Source organism: Coregonus clupeaformis, chromosome 16 (genome assembly GCF_020615455.1).
Source record: "Coregonus clupeaformis isolate EN_2021a chromosome 16, ASM2061545v1, whole genome shotgun sequence".
Lineage (NCBI taxonomy): Eukaryota > Metazoa > Chordata > Actinopteri > Salmoniformes > Salmonidae > Coregonus > Coregonus clupeaformis.
In genome coordinates, this window is record NC_059207.1 from 27,760,775 (window position 1) to 27,775,885 (window position 15,111).

A 15,111-nucleotide genomic window follows, 5' to 3' on the forward strand; every position below is an offset into this window, starting at 1 on the left:
GGTGACATCGCCCTAACTCTCATTTTAATACACCAATGGTAACATGATATTCTCTTACCTAATTTAAATAGGTACCGCCTTGTTACCAACATTGGAGAAGGCGTGTTTGAGCAGGGGCTTGGTTTATATAGCCAGATAGCTACACTACTGGTGCCAAATTTTGACTGTAGGGTGTCAGCAAGTATAATTAAAAATTTACATTATTCATCTATGGCAAATATACTTATATGTCTGGTGTTAGATAGTTACTGGCTAGCTAGGTCTTCAGCCAGCATGGAACAAAGGTGGGGGGGGGGGTCATTCAATACTCTAACGCAGTTGTCACGTCAACAAATCTGTCAGTGCTGCTGTGAACCGCATCACAAGAGACATGCCAAATGGGAGATATATATTTTTTACATCATTGATGCAATTTCAATGTTGTTTGAGTTGCTTTGTGTATCACCAAATTTGCTTCAGATGATTTTACTGCAACACTGCTCACTGCATCCAAGTTTCATGACATAGGCATTTCAAAGAGCTGTCAATCAAGGTGAGCTCATGAATATAAGCTCCCCACCAACTCAGCCTGTCGTTTCAAACTTCCTGGTAGTTAGCCAATTTCTATCCCCCCAAGGCTATTTTGCATGGGAATCAGAATGACTGTTCATGACCTTTAATGTGTGAAAACATCAACCATGTAGTGCGTTGGAAAATATTACTGACCTGCAGTAAGGGCTGCGGTCAATTCCATTTCAAGTAAATTCAGGATATGAATTGAAATTCCCATTCAAGACTTGAAAATAGCTCATTATTTTCAATGAGGATCTTTCAATTATTGAACTGGAATTTGATTTGTTTCTTATTAGCACTCACAAATGTGGTTGTAATAATGACTGTCACTGTACATATTTCAGACATCTCACAAAGCTATTACTTTATCTGAGGGATTTTAAAGATTAATCTCTTATTTTTACAACTATTATTCAATAAATTGCTTCCCGAATTGAAAATCGAATTGACCACATCCCTACACCACAATCAGGAAATGGAGACATGATTGACAGGTAATAGGAAATAAGGTTAGAAAAGTGTCGCAACCCACCAAATTACAAAAATTATATTATAACATTGCTATAGGTATCAAACCCCCATAGACTTCCACAGTACAGCAGAGCGTGGTGACATCACCTCTGTACACTTGCAGTACTCCAATTCAATCCTTTAACCAAAGTTGCTTCTTACAAGCATTGCATTGTCTGATGACATGCGCTCACATTTACTGCAGGCAACAATAAGTAGAACTTAAAGGCTTCTTTCTGGTCAGTCAGACAAAATGATTTCATTCAATGTAAAGTAAGGTATGTGTCATGTTTTTCTTCAGTGAAAACAATCCTTGAAATGATTGTTACATGATTATGACAACCGAACATGGGGACAGTGGTATGGGAGTAATAGTGTAAATGCTTTTAGATAAATGTACAATCCCAAATCAAGCCCTAACACCTACCCCTTAGGCACTCCTGTAGATCTGAGAGGATTGGACACGCTAATCCAATCCTCTCAGATGTAGTGCGTAGTGTGTAGTGTAGGGGCAAGGGCTTGATTTGGAATTCTGAGAATACTCCCCAATACTCCCCCAAAACAATAACTGGTAAGTTACCCTTTTATACACAGAAAAGCAGAGGCAGACGAGGCATTTCTCATCAACAGTTTTCAAGTGCCTTTCAAATGTTTTTAAAAGTCACTTATTTTTTTTAAATCTTGGTTAACAAAAGTAGAACCTACAATAGATCTCCATCTTATGTATGGTACGATACAAAAACTCTAGAGGTTAAACCCAGCATTAGAGCTGTAAGATCTTAGCCTTTTTTAGTCAGGTTTTCAAGGAAGACTTAAACTTCAGAAAAGTCACTTGATAAATTCCCACAATGCATTTCTCTCACTGTGCTGCAGCGCCTCTCTCCATGGTGACGTGTCCTGTTGTGATTTCATTCATTCAGACCACACAACAACTTAGCACGTTGCTTTGCTGATAAATACAAACAACTAAGATAAACAGACACTATAGTCACTTCTGAAGAATGGGCACTTAATAACACACAGAAACACTGCCATTGGTCAGCCAAGGCTGAAAGGAGGAGAGATATACTGTATATGAACAGCATTAAACACACTCTAAACGGCTGATCATAATCCTTAATGTAACTTCAACACACTAGGACTGGGTTTTGAAGTGAAATAACACACAGACTATTCCGGTACAAACGTGAATGGAAAATAGTTTTCCTGAGTGCAAAAAACTTGTAGAAGTACCAGTGGGCGTGTCTGAGAAGCTGACCGATAGGATGAGGAGGGAGGAGTGGCCAAGGGGTGGAGAACAGCGTGCGCTTTGGAACCCTAAACATAAATATATATATAAAAAATAATTACAGATATAGTCCACAAAACCCCCAAAATACTCTATAAATAATCATCTCTGGTTACTAAGAAGAAAAGTTTAGTTGCCGTCCATACACTGCTATGTATCGGCTGGTTTCTCCTCTGCCTTCTCTTCCCCTTCCTCCCCCTCCTCTTCCTCCTCCACTACACAAGGTTGTGATGAAGAGGACTCTCCCTCCACCTCCACTTCCTCTTCCTCCTCCTCCCCCACCTGTTCGTCCAGTGGTATCTCTGTCGACTCTGAGTCCTGCGTACAGAGTGTTTTTGAGTCACTACAACTGTTTTCCTCTTCTTCCTCCTCTTCCTCGGGTTGGCTGCCACTGTCCTTCTCCGTGTCCGATTCCCCGTCCTCCTCCAGGGTGAGTTCAAACTGGAACTTGTCCCCTCCAGCGGGGCGGCTGCCGTCCTCAGGCTCGTCCAGGGTAGGTGAGGGGCTCTGGGGGATGGTGCTCTGGTACCACTCCCTGTTGTCCTCCAGAGTGTCCAGGATGTCCTGAGCGTCAGGGTGCACCAGGTCTGCCCACGTCTCCCATAGAGGGTGGACGATGTAGTCTATGAAGCCCACCTGGAGAGAGGACAGGGAGGGTTAGGGTTAGTGAAAAACAATAGAAATGATTTTTGTGTGTGTTAGTGTGTCTGTGTGTGTGTGTGTGTCTGTGTGTCTGTGTGTGTGTGTGTGGGGGGGGGGGTATGGGTGTGTGGTTTGTTTCAAAGCAGAGTGAGTGTTTCAGTGTGTGCGTGTGCGTGTGTGTGTGTGTCTGGTTTGTTTGGGTACCTGGCTCTTCTGGACAGAGGCGTTGTGTTTGTCACACATAGGGCTGATCTCCATGCCTCTCTCCCTCTCCCTGTCCCCCTGGGTGAAGAACTCTTCCATGATGCGGTCGGTCCACTGGCGGTACAGCTGCAGGGGCTTGGTGGGGTTACTCAGGTCTGCACAGTGCACCATGTTCTGCAGAACCTGTATTCTGTCAGAGTAGTTGTCCAGGAGTAGAACTCCAGAGCTGGTCACCTTCTTGGTCTCCACCATGGTCTTCAGGTCAGCCAGCAGGTTCATGTGCTTGGACATGTCAGTCGCTAGGACCTGGGGACCACCAGAGACACAACACAGGCTGTCACAATACTGCCAGGGACTAACCAATAGAACAGATCCTCCATATTAATGGAGAATTGCCTTTGGTAACATCTGAGAACATAGAAGAAGTAAACAGTAGCAATCAAGTACAACCATGGACATTTTTTAAGCTGATGTGGACACTATTTCAGAGATGTTCCTATTGGTTACTGATTACTATCCAGTCACTCACGATGTCGATGACCATCTTGCGCAGTGATTGTCGTTGTTTTTTGGTCAGGTTCTGGAAAATGTCACAGTTCTCTTCCTGAAGCAGCTTGAAGCCCACAGCCAGGTGGTGGTTCTCCAGGACTGACGAGTCGTTGTACATGAGGGCCAGCTCCGAGTCTGGGGGACAAACACACATACACTGACTCCAATGTTTGACATAAATAATGTGATATTACGTCCACAAAACAGGGTTTGATGGAGAGGTGTTGTTGAGGTCCTTATAGCTTTAACATAAATATTCACTTAAACAGATCTGTACAGGTTGAACTGGTGTTCTGGCTGACAGAGGCTCATTCTAGTGTTTCCTGACTGATGACTCCTACTGCCTTCGCTGCAGGGCATCCCCCTCTGGACTTCAGGGAGACAGCACATGGCACAACGGAGGAGGAGGTGTGTGTTTGTGTGTGTGTGTGTGTGTGCACATGGGTGGATTTAATCTCTCAGTAGGGATGCTTAGTAGCCTGTGTGCCTGATGTTGAGTGTTGATCCCAGATGCGGGGGAGAGACAGAGGGCATCCATCATGCCCCGTGTCAGTCAATGACGTAACTCTTAAGTCAGGTCTGTATTTAGACTCACTGGTGTTGATGAGGAACTGGTTGGAGACTCCAGGGTGGTCCACGTCATGAATAGCACTGGCAAATATGGCAGCTAGGATCTCCAGGTCTGTGAACACAGCCTGGGAACAGCAGAGAGGACAGTACAGGGTCACACCAGACATTCAACCAAATAACAGCAATCAGAAATCTGTCAGTTTCAGACAAACTAAAGCTGAAGTATATTTTTGTACAAATACAAATGCAGTGTTATTGATGAATTGACTGATTGATTGAGGGGTCCAACCTCTAGAGCGGGGGTGGATAGCAGCACGTGAGTGGACTGGGTGACATCAGCAGCATGGATGTTGTTGTGATAGGCCACGTCGCCATGGTAATGGTCTTCTAAGGTCATCAGGTAGGTTATAAAGGTGTCGAGTGGAATTTTAAAAGTTTTTAACAAGTCTCTCTCCTATAAGAAAAACAAAACAAAAGCATAATTTTGTATTCTAGTAGACTATGGATACAAGTCATGTTAGTACAATCAACAAAAATAGAGCAGATCAAATTGAACTGATCTATACCTGGAATATAGTATGCATCATGACCGTCAGGGGCCTGTTCCCAGAGAACTCAGTGACTTTGAAAACGTTAAGGCCCCATTTATTTACATCCTCCAGCTCCTGCAAAGGGAAAACAACCATTCTTACACTGATATAGTTTTAGAGCCTATCATCTTCTCCTCTTTCTCTATCCCCCTCTCTAGATCTTTCCCTACAACTCTCTCCCCTATATCACCCTCTATCCCTCGTTCTCCCTCACCCTCTCTCTTTATGTCTCCTCACCCTCCCTTTCCAAACCCTCTCTCCCAATGCTGCCCACCTTAGCCAGTTCGTCCTCTGTCTCGCTCTTGACTCCGAAGCGGGGTATGTTAGAGTTGGTGAGGCTGGAGCTGTGCTGCAGTTTCTTCACCCCACTGATCTCAGACATGGGCCTGTTCTTCTTGTCTTCCTTCTCCTTCTGCGTCTGGGGAGTCGGCATCTCCACCTCATGCTGCTTGTCTGTGTCAAACACATAGAGGAAGAGACAGTGAGTGAGACGTCGAAAATATCTGTATTAACAACACAGAAGACACCCTATGGGCCCTGGTCAAAAGTAGGGCTTTATATAGAGAATAGGGTGCCATTTGGGACGCAGCTCTAGCCTCTCTACAGGGCCAGTATGAGCAGGGAGGAGTCCAGTGGTCACTGTGGTCACTCACCCAGGAAGGTGCTGGAGATGAACTCTGACACCTGGTTCCCCGAGCGGCTCATCTCAGACAGGTGGCTGAGCTCCCTGTTCAACATTCTCTTGAACTGGAACACAACACACACACACACACACACACACACACACACACACACACACACACACCGACAGACACAGGCAGACAGACAGACAGACAGACAGACAGACAGACAGACAGACAGACAGACACAGTGAGAAGGGGTTACAGTTTGTAGTATACCAGGGAACATTTAGTTACATTCTGCACTGGATGAGTCAATCATGATTTTGTATGATTTAGGAGAAAGGTGGTGGAATCCTCGAGCACATACTGGAGGATTCTGTCCGGCCATATCTCTATTGAGGGCCAAAGTCATTTCTAAAGGTAGAAGAGTCTTTTAGAAGGGAAACAGCAGACACTATGAGACACCACACTTTAATCAGTACTACTACAGCATGCTCCACACACACACACACACACACACACACACAAACACACCAAGTTGAGAGGCTGGAGGTGGTACAGATCAGGTGAGATACCCGCTGCACCCCCCTGCCAGCCACAGTTCTGATGTAATCAGTAACCTAATTCTCCGTCACCCACTTTCGTTCTCCCTCTCCCTCTCTCCCTCAGTCTCGCTCTCTCTCTCCTAAACCTGATTGGAGTGGCAGACCCAAATGTAGCTTTGACCTTTGATTTGGAGGACAGTCAGAGGAATGTGGAGGTGAACTCTTAAACAACAGTGATTGCGAAACCAGGCTGAAGGCTGTATCGCTACGAAGCAGTTCCGTAAAGCGTTACATTTTATCGAGAACGCTTTCGCCTCAGTGCACTTTCCCACAGCGCTCTTTCACCACAGTTACATCAGCAGTCCCAACCCACTAATTTATTGGGTTAAACACACAGAAGGCTCTATCTAGTTTTATATTTATCTAGTTTCACAAAGGTATAGGCTATAATTTGTAAATTAGATTTAGCTACAATATCACAAAGACAGCGCAAATAGATAGAGCCCAGGAACATATAGCATCTACTAGTGATGGGGGGGGTTGATACAGTTACATAATTAAAATATGATATTACAATATTATTTTTGGATGATATTTTATCGATATTTGACTCCAAATATTGATTTGTAAAAAATATCTATATGTCTATATTTTTTTGCTACTGTAGGTAGCGTTAGCGCTAGTCGGCTGTACCTGCGTCAAAACTCTGGTATTTTTTATCCTATAGCTTGTTCTCCATCTTCTTTTTAAATAGTGAGCCAACATGTTTTTTTAAAATTAATTATTTATTATTATTATTATAATTATTGGTCATTTAGCAGACGCTCTTATCCAGAGCGACTTACAGGAGCAATTAGGGTTAAGTGCCTTGCTCAAGGGCACATCGACAGATTTTTCACCTAGTCGGCTCGGGGATTAGAACCAGCGACCTTTCGGTTACTGGCACAACGCTCTTAACCACTAAGCTACCTGCCGCCCATCTTACCTTTTAGCACTATTACTTCCCTGACTGATCAAAACGTGTTTTCTCATGCTCTCTATTGTCTCTCTGCAGCAGGTATAGTCAGCAATATGTTTCTAACATCAAAATCGTAATAAAATCGCAGTATCGAATCGCAAAACATATACTATTGTATCGTGAGGTCCTTGGCAATTTTCCAGCCCTAGCATTTACTGTGCTCAACTGTAGTGCTTACAATATCTGAATACACACACATTTACATTTCATTCTCAACCTGGCAATTGTTGCCCCCGCGTTAGGGAGCCAGCTTGCATACTATATAGGAATGGTCAATATGGATCAATATTAGAGGCCATTATGAACCAATAGTGCTTACTGTGCAGTTGGACTTTGACATAACCTGGCCAAACCAAGGGATTGGAACTCAACACCTTCAAGCGACCTTATCCAATGATCAAACAGACATACACTGTGTATATGAATGTGGAACACAGTGCTGAACATTTCTTTATCGATGGACATGTTGGTAAAGCTTGAAGCTTCCCTTCCTTACAATAGAGTCGCTGCAATTATTTTGGTACCCAAAGCAAAACAATCTTTGTTCCAGAAAGTGACTGCCGTTGATACAGCCCTTTGATATTCACCAACGCACTCAATGCCACCCTTTCCAACACAGCATATCCATTTTCCTGCATTTCATACCAAAACCTGTCCCTGTACGCTATAAGCTATAAGTCATGTGAACATACTCCTCCATAGAGGCATCAGTAGCCGGCCGTGAGAGCATCACCTTTATCACACCAACTGGGGGGAGCTGCAGACAGCACACCAATCCATACTACCATTTAATCATAATGCCAGAAATACAGATGGATTATGTCAAACAACACCTTTGTCTCTCTATTTACAGCTCAAAAAACAAAGTTTAAATGGATGTCAGGGACAAGCATGCTTTTCCTTTGTCTGATAATGACATCATTCTCACCTCATCGGAGGAATGATGGCTTGCTTTTTCAGAAAAATATATATTAATAGTATTAGAATAATAAAACCACCTCACATCTTACCTTTATATATCCCCAGGACACAGAGAGCAGGTAGTTGGCCTCAGGCATTTTGAAAAATGTGAAATATGTGGACCAAATATAAAAAGAACAGGCAGACTAGAGCCAGCTACAGCACAGAACAACAGAACAGGAGAGAGAGAGACCACCAGCAAAAGCAGCTCAATACAGCGAGAGCACAGAGTCCCCGAATAAGAGGGGTTTTGAGGTATACTGAAGGTCCATCCACTGAACACAGTCAGTCATATCTGCTCCGTCCCTCCCCATTGGGAAAGCCATAGTCCAGGATCCTGACTGGAGCACTGCACTCTGGGGAAGCTGGGGACAGAGTGTGGGTGCCCGTGGCTCTGATGAGAGCATCGTCTCGACACACACACACACACACACACACACATACACACACACACACACACACACACAGTGAAACCCACACACACACACACACACACTGCTGGGGTGTGTGAATAATAGATGGTGTGAGAGGAGGATGCTTGGATGCTGCCGGTGCTCCTGGAGAGAGAAGGTCTCCTGTCAACAGCTTGTAAACAAGGCTGCTTCTGCCTGTTTATCACACACACTCCCATATGAAGCACACGGCTGCTGCCCTCATCCACAGACACACAGCCTATCAGGGAGAGGATAGGGAAAACAGTGAGCTCATCACCACAGCTGATTGGATGGGCTGGAGCAGAGTGAGATCATCCCTCTGTGTGATTGGCTGAGGTCGAGGTTGGAAGTTATTCCTCTGAGGAGTTTTTACCCCATTTTCTAAAATGTATTCTGCAGTACAGCGGGATGGGGACATACTGTATGCTTGTACTGTGTGTGTGTGTGTGTGTGTGTGTCATCTAGCTGAGGTAATCTGTGGGACACTGTTGCTGGAAGCGGAGATTGTCTCATCTTGGTCATGCAATATTCACACTGAAGATAATTCAGGCAAATTTCCTGGGAGAAAACCACAGAAAATTATATGTGAAATAGGTTTAAATTTCATTAAACTTTCACTAGTCGTGAGCGTCACTGGACTGTCTGGAACACTTAGTACAGCACAGAGAATACTGTATGCCACTTCACTAAGGGTCATACATGATGCTGGATTCCATTTGTTTGACCATGAGGCCATGGCTTTGTCCTCTGGTCAAAATAAGTGCACTATATAGGGAATAGGGTGCCATTTGGGACACAGCCCATGTCTATGGTCCAGAGTTTTATGGTGAGCAATAACCTGTCTGGGTTTTCTCTGAACTGGGGATGGGTACAGCACCACTGTATGTGTGCTTCTGAAGCAGTTATGCTGGAGTATGGATGGATGGTAGTCAGAACACATGAAAATCATTAACAGAGGAAAGGAGAGCAGGCTATAGTTTTGCTTAAATAAACATGCCACCTCAAAGTATCTAGAATAGCAAACTAGATTGGTGGGGCATACACTTAAACTAGTACACTATCAGTTTCCTACCTAAAACAATGAAGTCAAGCGTTGGGACAACCAAAATACCCCCAGTAGATAGCAGACAGACAGAGCCACTATATCAGTCTGAGGGTACTGTCGTGTCTCAGATTACTTTACACCTTGGGTCTCCAAAGGCGCCCAGAAGGCATTGTGGGTAGTTTACAGCTGCTGGAACAGATGAGACTGCTGGTCACCTGTTGAGAGAGATATAGCGCCTCTTTCTGGGTCCGAGAGACTAGGAACAAGCCGTCACAGGCCCACAAAACACCCACGCACGTGCAAATGCACGCACACACACGCACGCACACACACGTACATTCGGTCAGCTAGCTAGCCGGCCTGCTATTGATAGCTCAGCGAAGATGTGTGAACCCACACCTTTCGGTAGAAATTGGAAAGGATCACACCAAGTTTAGCTGAGACTTGTCTGTAATTTATTTTTGGGAAGTTGGACTCAAAATAGGAATTCCCTACGGAATATAGACCCAATCAAATGGATCTCATATCCAGAGCTATTGTTTGTTTTCTCACATTTATTTTTGTGGAAGATTTTTGTGTACGTAAAAGCTAACAACATGTACAAACACACACACACACACACACACACAGTTTACAAATGGTGCTATATAATATATTATTATTAATACAACATGCCCTTTGCTATCAATAACCAATATGTCTTTCTACAATTTCAGGGTAGATCAGGGACAATAATGACATGTGATCGTGACATAATCAAATAGGTGGGTGAAAAATACAGGCTGGTCACTAGAAATAGACAGCGATTTCGGACGTTTGAAAAGGTCCTGAGAACATGCCTTCTTCGGCGCTCACCAAAAAAGAAAAACGATGGCCCAGCACAGGGCGCCAACCCATGATGCTCGGAGCCAGGGTGCGCTGCTTAGACCACTGCGCCATGGCAGTTCACAAGCTGTGAGAAGACCATGAATGGTGATGATACCTAGCGTGTCATTTGAAATTATTTTGTTTTAAGTTTTCCCGAAACTATAGCCCTAACCTTAACCACTCGGAATTAATGCCTAAACTGTTAACCTTTGAGTTGTTTCTGTTTTAACCCTGTAACCACTAGTTCAACTACATGTAGTTCACTACTCCCCAACACTGCCAGTGAATGAAACATAGAATTAGGAATTAGAATACTAGAATGGACATTAACCTTCTTTCAATGGGATAAATGTCAGCCATTTTGGTCAGGGAGTTGGTCAACCATGGTTTGCCAGTGCTGTGATAAGATATTGTGTAAAATAATGAATTTGAATAAATTATCTGCAATGTATATTTGTTAGCTAGCTGGCTAGCTAGCCAGTTTTAAAATAATATTTCAATACATTCTTCAAATTAACTGCCAATATGGCAACGTTCCATTCAAAAAATGTAGTCAAACCACAGACATACACTAGCTCAAATCAGTTAATGATAGACTTAGACATGTTGGAAATGCAACAAGCACTGATATTGTATCATATAATAGCACTCACTGCTTTCCAAGAATACAACCATTTTGACATTTATGGTCTGTTTACATATATTTTAGAGGATATTTATACAGAAAAATGTATGCACTCACTAACTGTAAGTCGCTCTGGATAAGAGCGTCTGCTAAATGACTAAAATGTAAAATGTAAATGTAAATACATGACAAGATTTTAGGTTGACAATAATTCTATTACACAATTTCTTATATATTACATGCCTTACTTTTTTTTCCTGCATATTTAAAATCAGGATTATGCCTCTACTGCCATTCATTCCAATTAGAATGGTTTGGATTTCCCCCTGACCTGTTACAGGAGGGAGTCGCAGTTCCGGAGCGACCCACTAGGTGTCATCCTCCAAGAACCTTAGGCACCTCCTTACTCACAGTCTGGACTAATCATTATCCTATTGGTGTCACCTGTGTCTACCTGTTCACCTGTGTATTTATGCCCTCACTTCCCTGTGTTCCCTTGCTCAGTTTTCTCTGCTAGTATGCTCAGCAGTACTTATCCGTGTCTGATCGGAGAAGTATGTACAGGTACTCGAGAAGTGTTCTACCTGTTTCTTTATTATTTCAGTCTTAGTTACTATTTCGTATTTTGGCTGTCAGCCTGTTTTTGGAGACTTATTTGCTCCACCTTTCTTTTATCGTGTTAAGTCCGTTGTTTTGTATCCTGGCTTCGGGACCACCAGTAAAGATCCTTGTTTCACCATCTCTGCCTACTGTCTATCCTGCACTGCACCTGGGTCACACCTCACACCAACCCTTACACTGACCAATATGGCTGCCATTTTGATCCCATTCTAGAACTTTGAGTGTTTATGACATAGCCCCTCTAGTAATTTAATTAATAGGTTGCACCTCCATCACTCAGTCGCGTCATAAACCTTCTCAAGCCGCCCTCTACCGGTTGCGCAATAGTGGTGCCCTAAAGCCGTGATAAGCCTGGAAATACGATTACATTGCTAAAGTGGTCAAATATTTAGTAGGACACAACTTTGCCTGCATTATCATGTCGTCAAATTTACTTTAGACAGATGGCAATGTTGTCTTTTAGCTAGCAAAAATCTGATGTCCTCCGCTCAATCTTAGCTAACTAGCGAATGTTATACTGCATCTAAAGTCAATCTGCCGACATCAAAATGATAACAAAAGGTTTTCCTACTAATTATTTTCCTCCTATTGAATGGCATTGTATTTCCAAGCCATTTCTGATTAAATCGTCATCAGTGCTCATTGACGATGCATCGAGCACACTCAGTTGGGCATCAGTCCAAAACAAACGTTCAAAACAATATTGTGACGAAACATGCAACCGATGAAGAGGATCTCTATGGAATGAAATCACTCCTGTGTAACAATAACAGTGATGTCACCATTACATATAGTACATGCAATTACACCAGCTAGCTCTTACAAACCTCCAGCCTGTGCTCTACGTTCTACCTAAGTATTTTATAATGCACACGATGCAACCTGCTAACCCCCTATAGCTACACCGAGTGCACAAAAGATTAGGAACAACTTCCTAATATTGAGTTGCACCCGCTTTTGCCCTCAGAACAGCCTCAATTTGTCAGGGCATTGACTCTACAAGGTGTCAAAGCGTTTCACAGGGATGCTGGCCCATGTTGACTCCAATGCTTCCCACAGTGTCAAGTTGGCTGGATGTCCTTTGGGTGGTGGACCATTCTTGATACACACCACGGGAAACTGTTGAGCGTGAAAAGCTCAGCAGCGTTGCTGTTCTTGACACATTCAAACCGGTGCGCCTGGCATCTACTACCATACCCCGTTCAAAGGCACTTAAATATTTTGTCTTGCCCATTCACCCTCTGAATGGCACACATACACAATCCATGTCTCAACTGTCGCAAGGCTTAAAAATCCTTCTTTAACCTGTCTCCTCCCCTTCATCTACACTGATTGAAGTGGATTTAACTGGGGACATCAATAAGGGATCATAGCTTTCACCTGGATTCACCTGGTCAGTCTATGTAATGGAAAGATTGTTCCTAATGTTTTGTACACTCAGTGTATCACAGGTGGGCTGTGGCACCTTTCATTGGGGAGGACAGGCTCATAGTAATGACTGGAACGGTATTAATGGAATGGTATCAAACACATCAAACACATGGTTTCCATTTGTTTGAAACCATACCATTCACTCCATTCCAGCCATTATTATGAGCCATCCTCCCCTCAGCAGCCTCCTGTGCAGTGTATATGTATTGAATACGAATAGCACAAAATAGCACAAGTATATATGAATGATACTGGTATTCTGGTATCCAATGCTACTGTTCTGTATTTACGAAATTAAATACTCATTTTGATGTTATAGTCATGAAATAGCCATGTCGTAGGTTGATGGTTGTGTGTGTGTGTGTGTGTGTATTGGAGCACCATTACTGTGTGCTGGAGTGAGACGGCAAGCCAACCAGGCCTGTGTGTTGCTATGGAAACCAGGGATAGTTGTGTGTGCGAGAAGCTCATAAGACAGAGTGACACTGACAATGCTACAGAGTAGAGCATGTGCTTCTCACACCTGTATAGGGGCAACGCAATTCTGTCTGTCTGACTGTGGCTGTACTACCATCTGCTAGTGTTACAGGTACAGCATCTGTGTCTGACTGTGTGTCCCTTTGTCTGTCCACCTGCCTCTCCTCTATCTTGTGCTAGGCCCATCCCCCTATTGTGACATCACAGGGTGTGACATCAGCAGGGAGGCAGGCAGCCTCTCCAGCAGAGCCCAGAGCTGATCAGCATGCAGCACGTCAAGGCCTTGCTGGAGAGAGCTGAGCTGAGCTGAGCATGCTCCCTGCACACCTCCCTCCCTGCATGACAACGCTAGATACAGCTACAGATACTGATAAAAAAAAGATGTATGAATTAATACTAATATTAGTACAGATACTACTGTTGTAGACTACTGTTGTAGAAGAGGCAGGAAGAGGTCAGAGACAGAGAGAGAGAGAGAGAGAGAGAGAGAGAGAGAGAGAGAGAGAGAGAGAGAGAGAGAGAGAGAGAGAGACTAAATATGACACATTATAAGTCAAAGGTTATTGTCCTTACCTTGTTGGAGGCCATCTCGCCGACTGAGTGTCTGGTCTGTAGGGTCTCCAGCTGGTCCAGGCACCAGTCCAGCTCCTCCAGCGTCTCAGTGGCCAGTTTCTGGTAGGCCTCCTCTGGGGGGACGAGACAGGGGGGCAGGGGGTCAGTACGGGGGCGCTTCAGGGGGCTAGCACAGGCTGCTGGCCCGGGGTCTGCCTCCCCACACACAGCAATGCTGAGATGCCCCGAGTGGACGCATGGGTGACTCTTCATACTGGTGCAGAGCAGCCAGTACGAGAGTGAGAGGGGCCAAGTCACAAGTCTGATTTCCACCCCAAGACGACACCCTGATAGGGAGAGACCAGAGGGGCCTAGAGTCCTGAATCCTATCCCAGAGACCAACACCCTGAACCAGGCTGTTCAAAGCCAGAGACCCCCCCTGTGTCTAAAAGTCCTACTGTCCAAACCCTTGGAGGAATGACAGGGGCGTATAGTCCTGGAACCTAAACCCCTGCACTAGGCTGTTGAAGCCCAAGCACCCCCTAATACAAAAACTGTGTGCAACAGCCGTCAACTCCCAGTCAGGAGAGGAACCGTGAGGGATGGTGAACGAACATTGTCAACCAGAGCTGAGTGTAGCACGTGGGGATGTGTGAAACATACTCCTCAGCCTGAAGTGTCCCCACTTGCGCCAGTGGATAGCTAGCTTTTCACGTGGCGTTGACTGGTAAGACGATTCAGTAGGGCGGTCACATGTGCTAGCAAGGCACAGGTCCTGAGTTCACGCCAGGTATGGCCTGAATCAGAAGGAAAGTGGTACTCGCTAAGTAAGCATTGTGACGTCCTTTACGTTACAGAGCAGCAAGGCTGTTGAGCGTGCCTCAGTTAAAATCACAGCAGAGACAGGGAATATGGAGGGTGCCCTTTAGGTTCAGATATGATACATACAACAATAAAACAGAGACAAACACACAAATGAAAAACAACACACAGAATCCTGGTCTCTCA

At 44.3% G+C, this 15,111-nt stretch overlaps 1 protein-coding gene across 4 annotated transcripts in view; it reads right to left on the reverse strand.

The window, feature by feature from the left end:
* Positions 1–527: 527 nt before the first annotated feature.
* LOC121584642 (cAMP-specific 3',5'-cyclic phosphodiesterase 4D) overlaps positions 528–15,111 on the reverse strand; it is a 300,239-nt gene continuing 285,655 nt past the window's right edge. For 3 of the 4 annotated variants that reach the window (XM_041900645.2, XM_041900648.2, XM_041900646.2), the window contains exons 6-14: positions 14,125–14,237; positions 5,559–5,652; positions 5,180–5,358; positions 4,882–4,980; positions 4,605–4,769; positions 4,341–4,440; positions 3,726–3,880; positions 3,197–3,502; positions 528–2,986 (exon numbers count right to left, since the gene is read on the reverse strand). In XM_041900645.2, the coding sequence (XP_041756579.2) occupies positions 2,501–2,986; positions 3,197–3,502; positions 3,726–3,880; positions 4,341–4,440; positions 4,605–4,769; positions 4,882–4,980; positions 5,180–5,358; positions 5,559–5,652; positions 14,125–14,237 (1,697 nt within the window). In that variant the 3' untranslated portion in view covers positions 528–2,500. Of the gene's footprint in view, positions 2,987–3,196; positions 3,503–3,725; positions 3,881–4,340; positions 4,441–4,604; positions 4,770–4,881; positions 4,981–5,179; positions 5,359–5,558; positions 5,653–8,101; positions 8,643–14,124; positions 14,238–15,111 lie in introns of those variants that run through there. The other variant, XM_041900647.2, reaches the window with a different exon arrangement.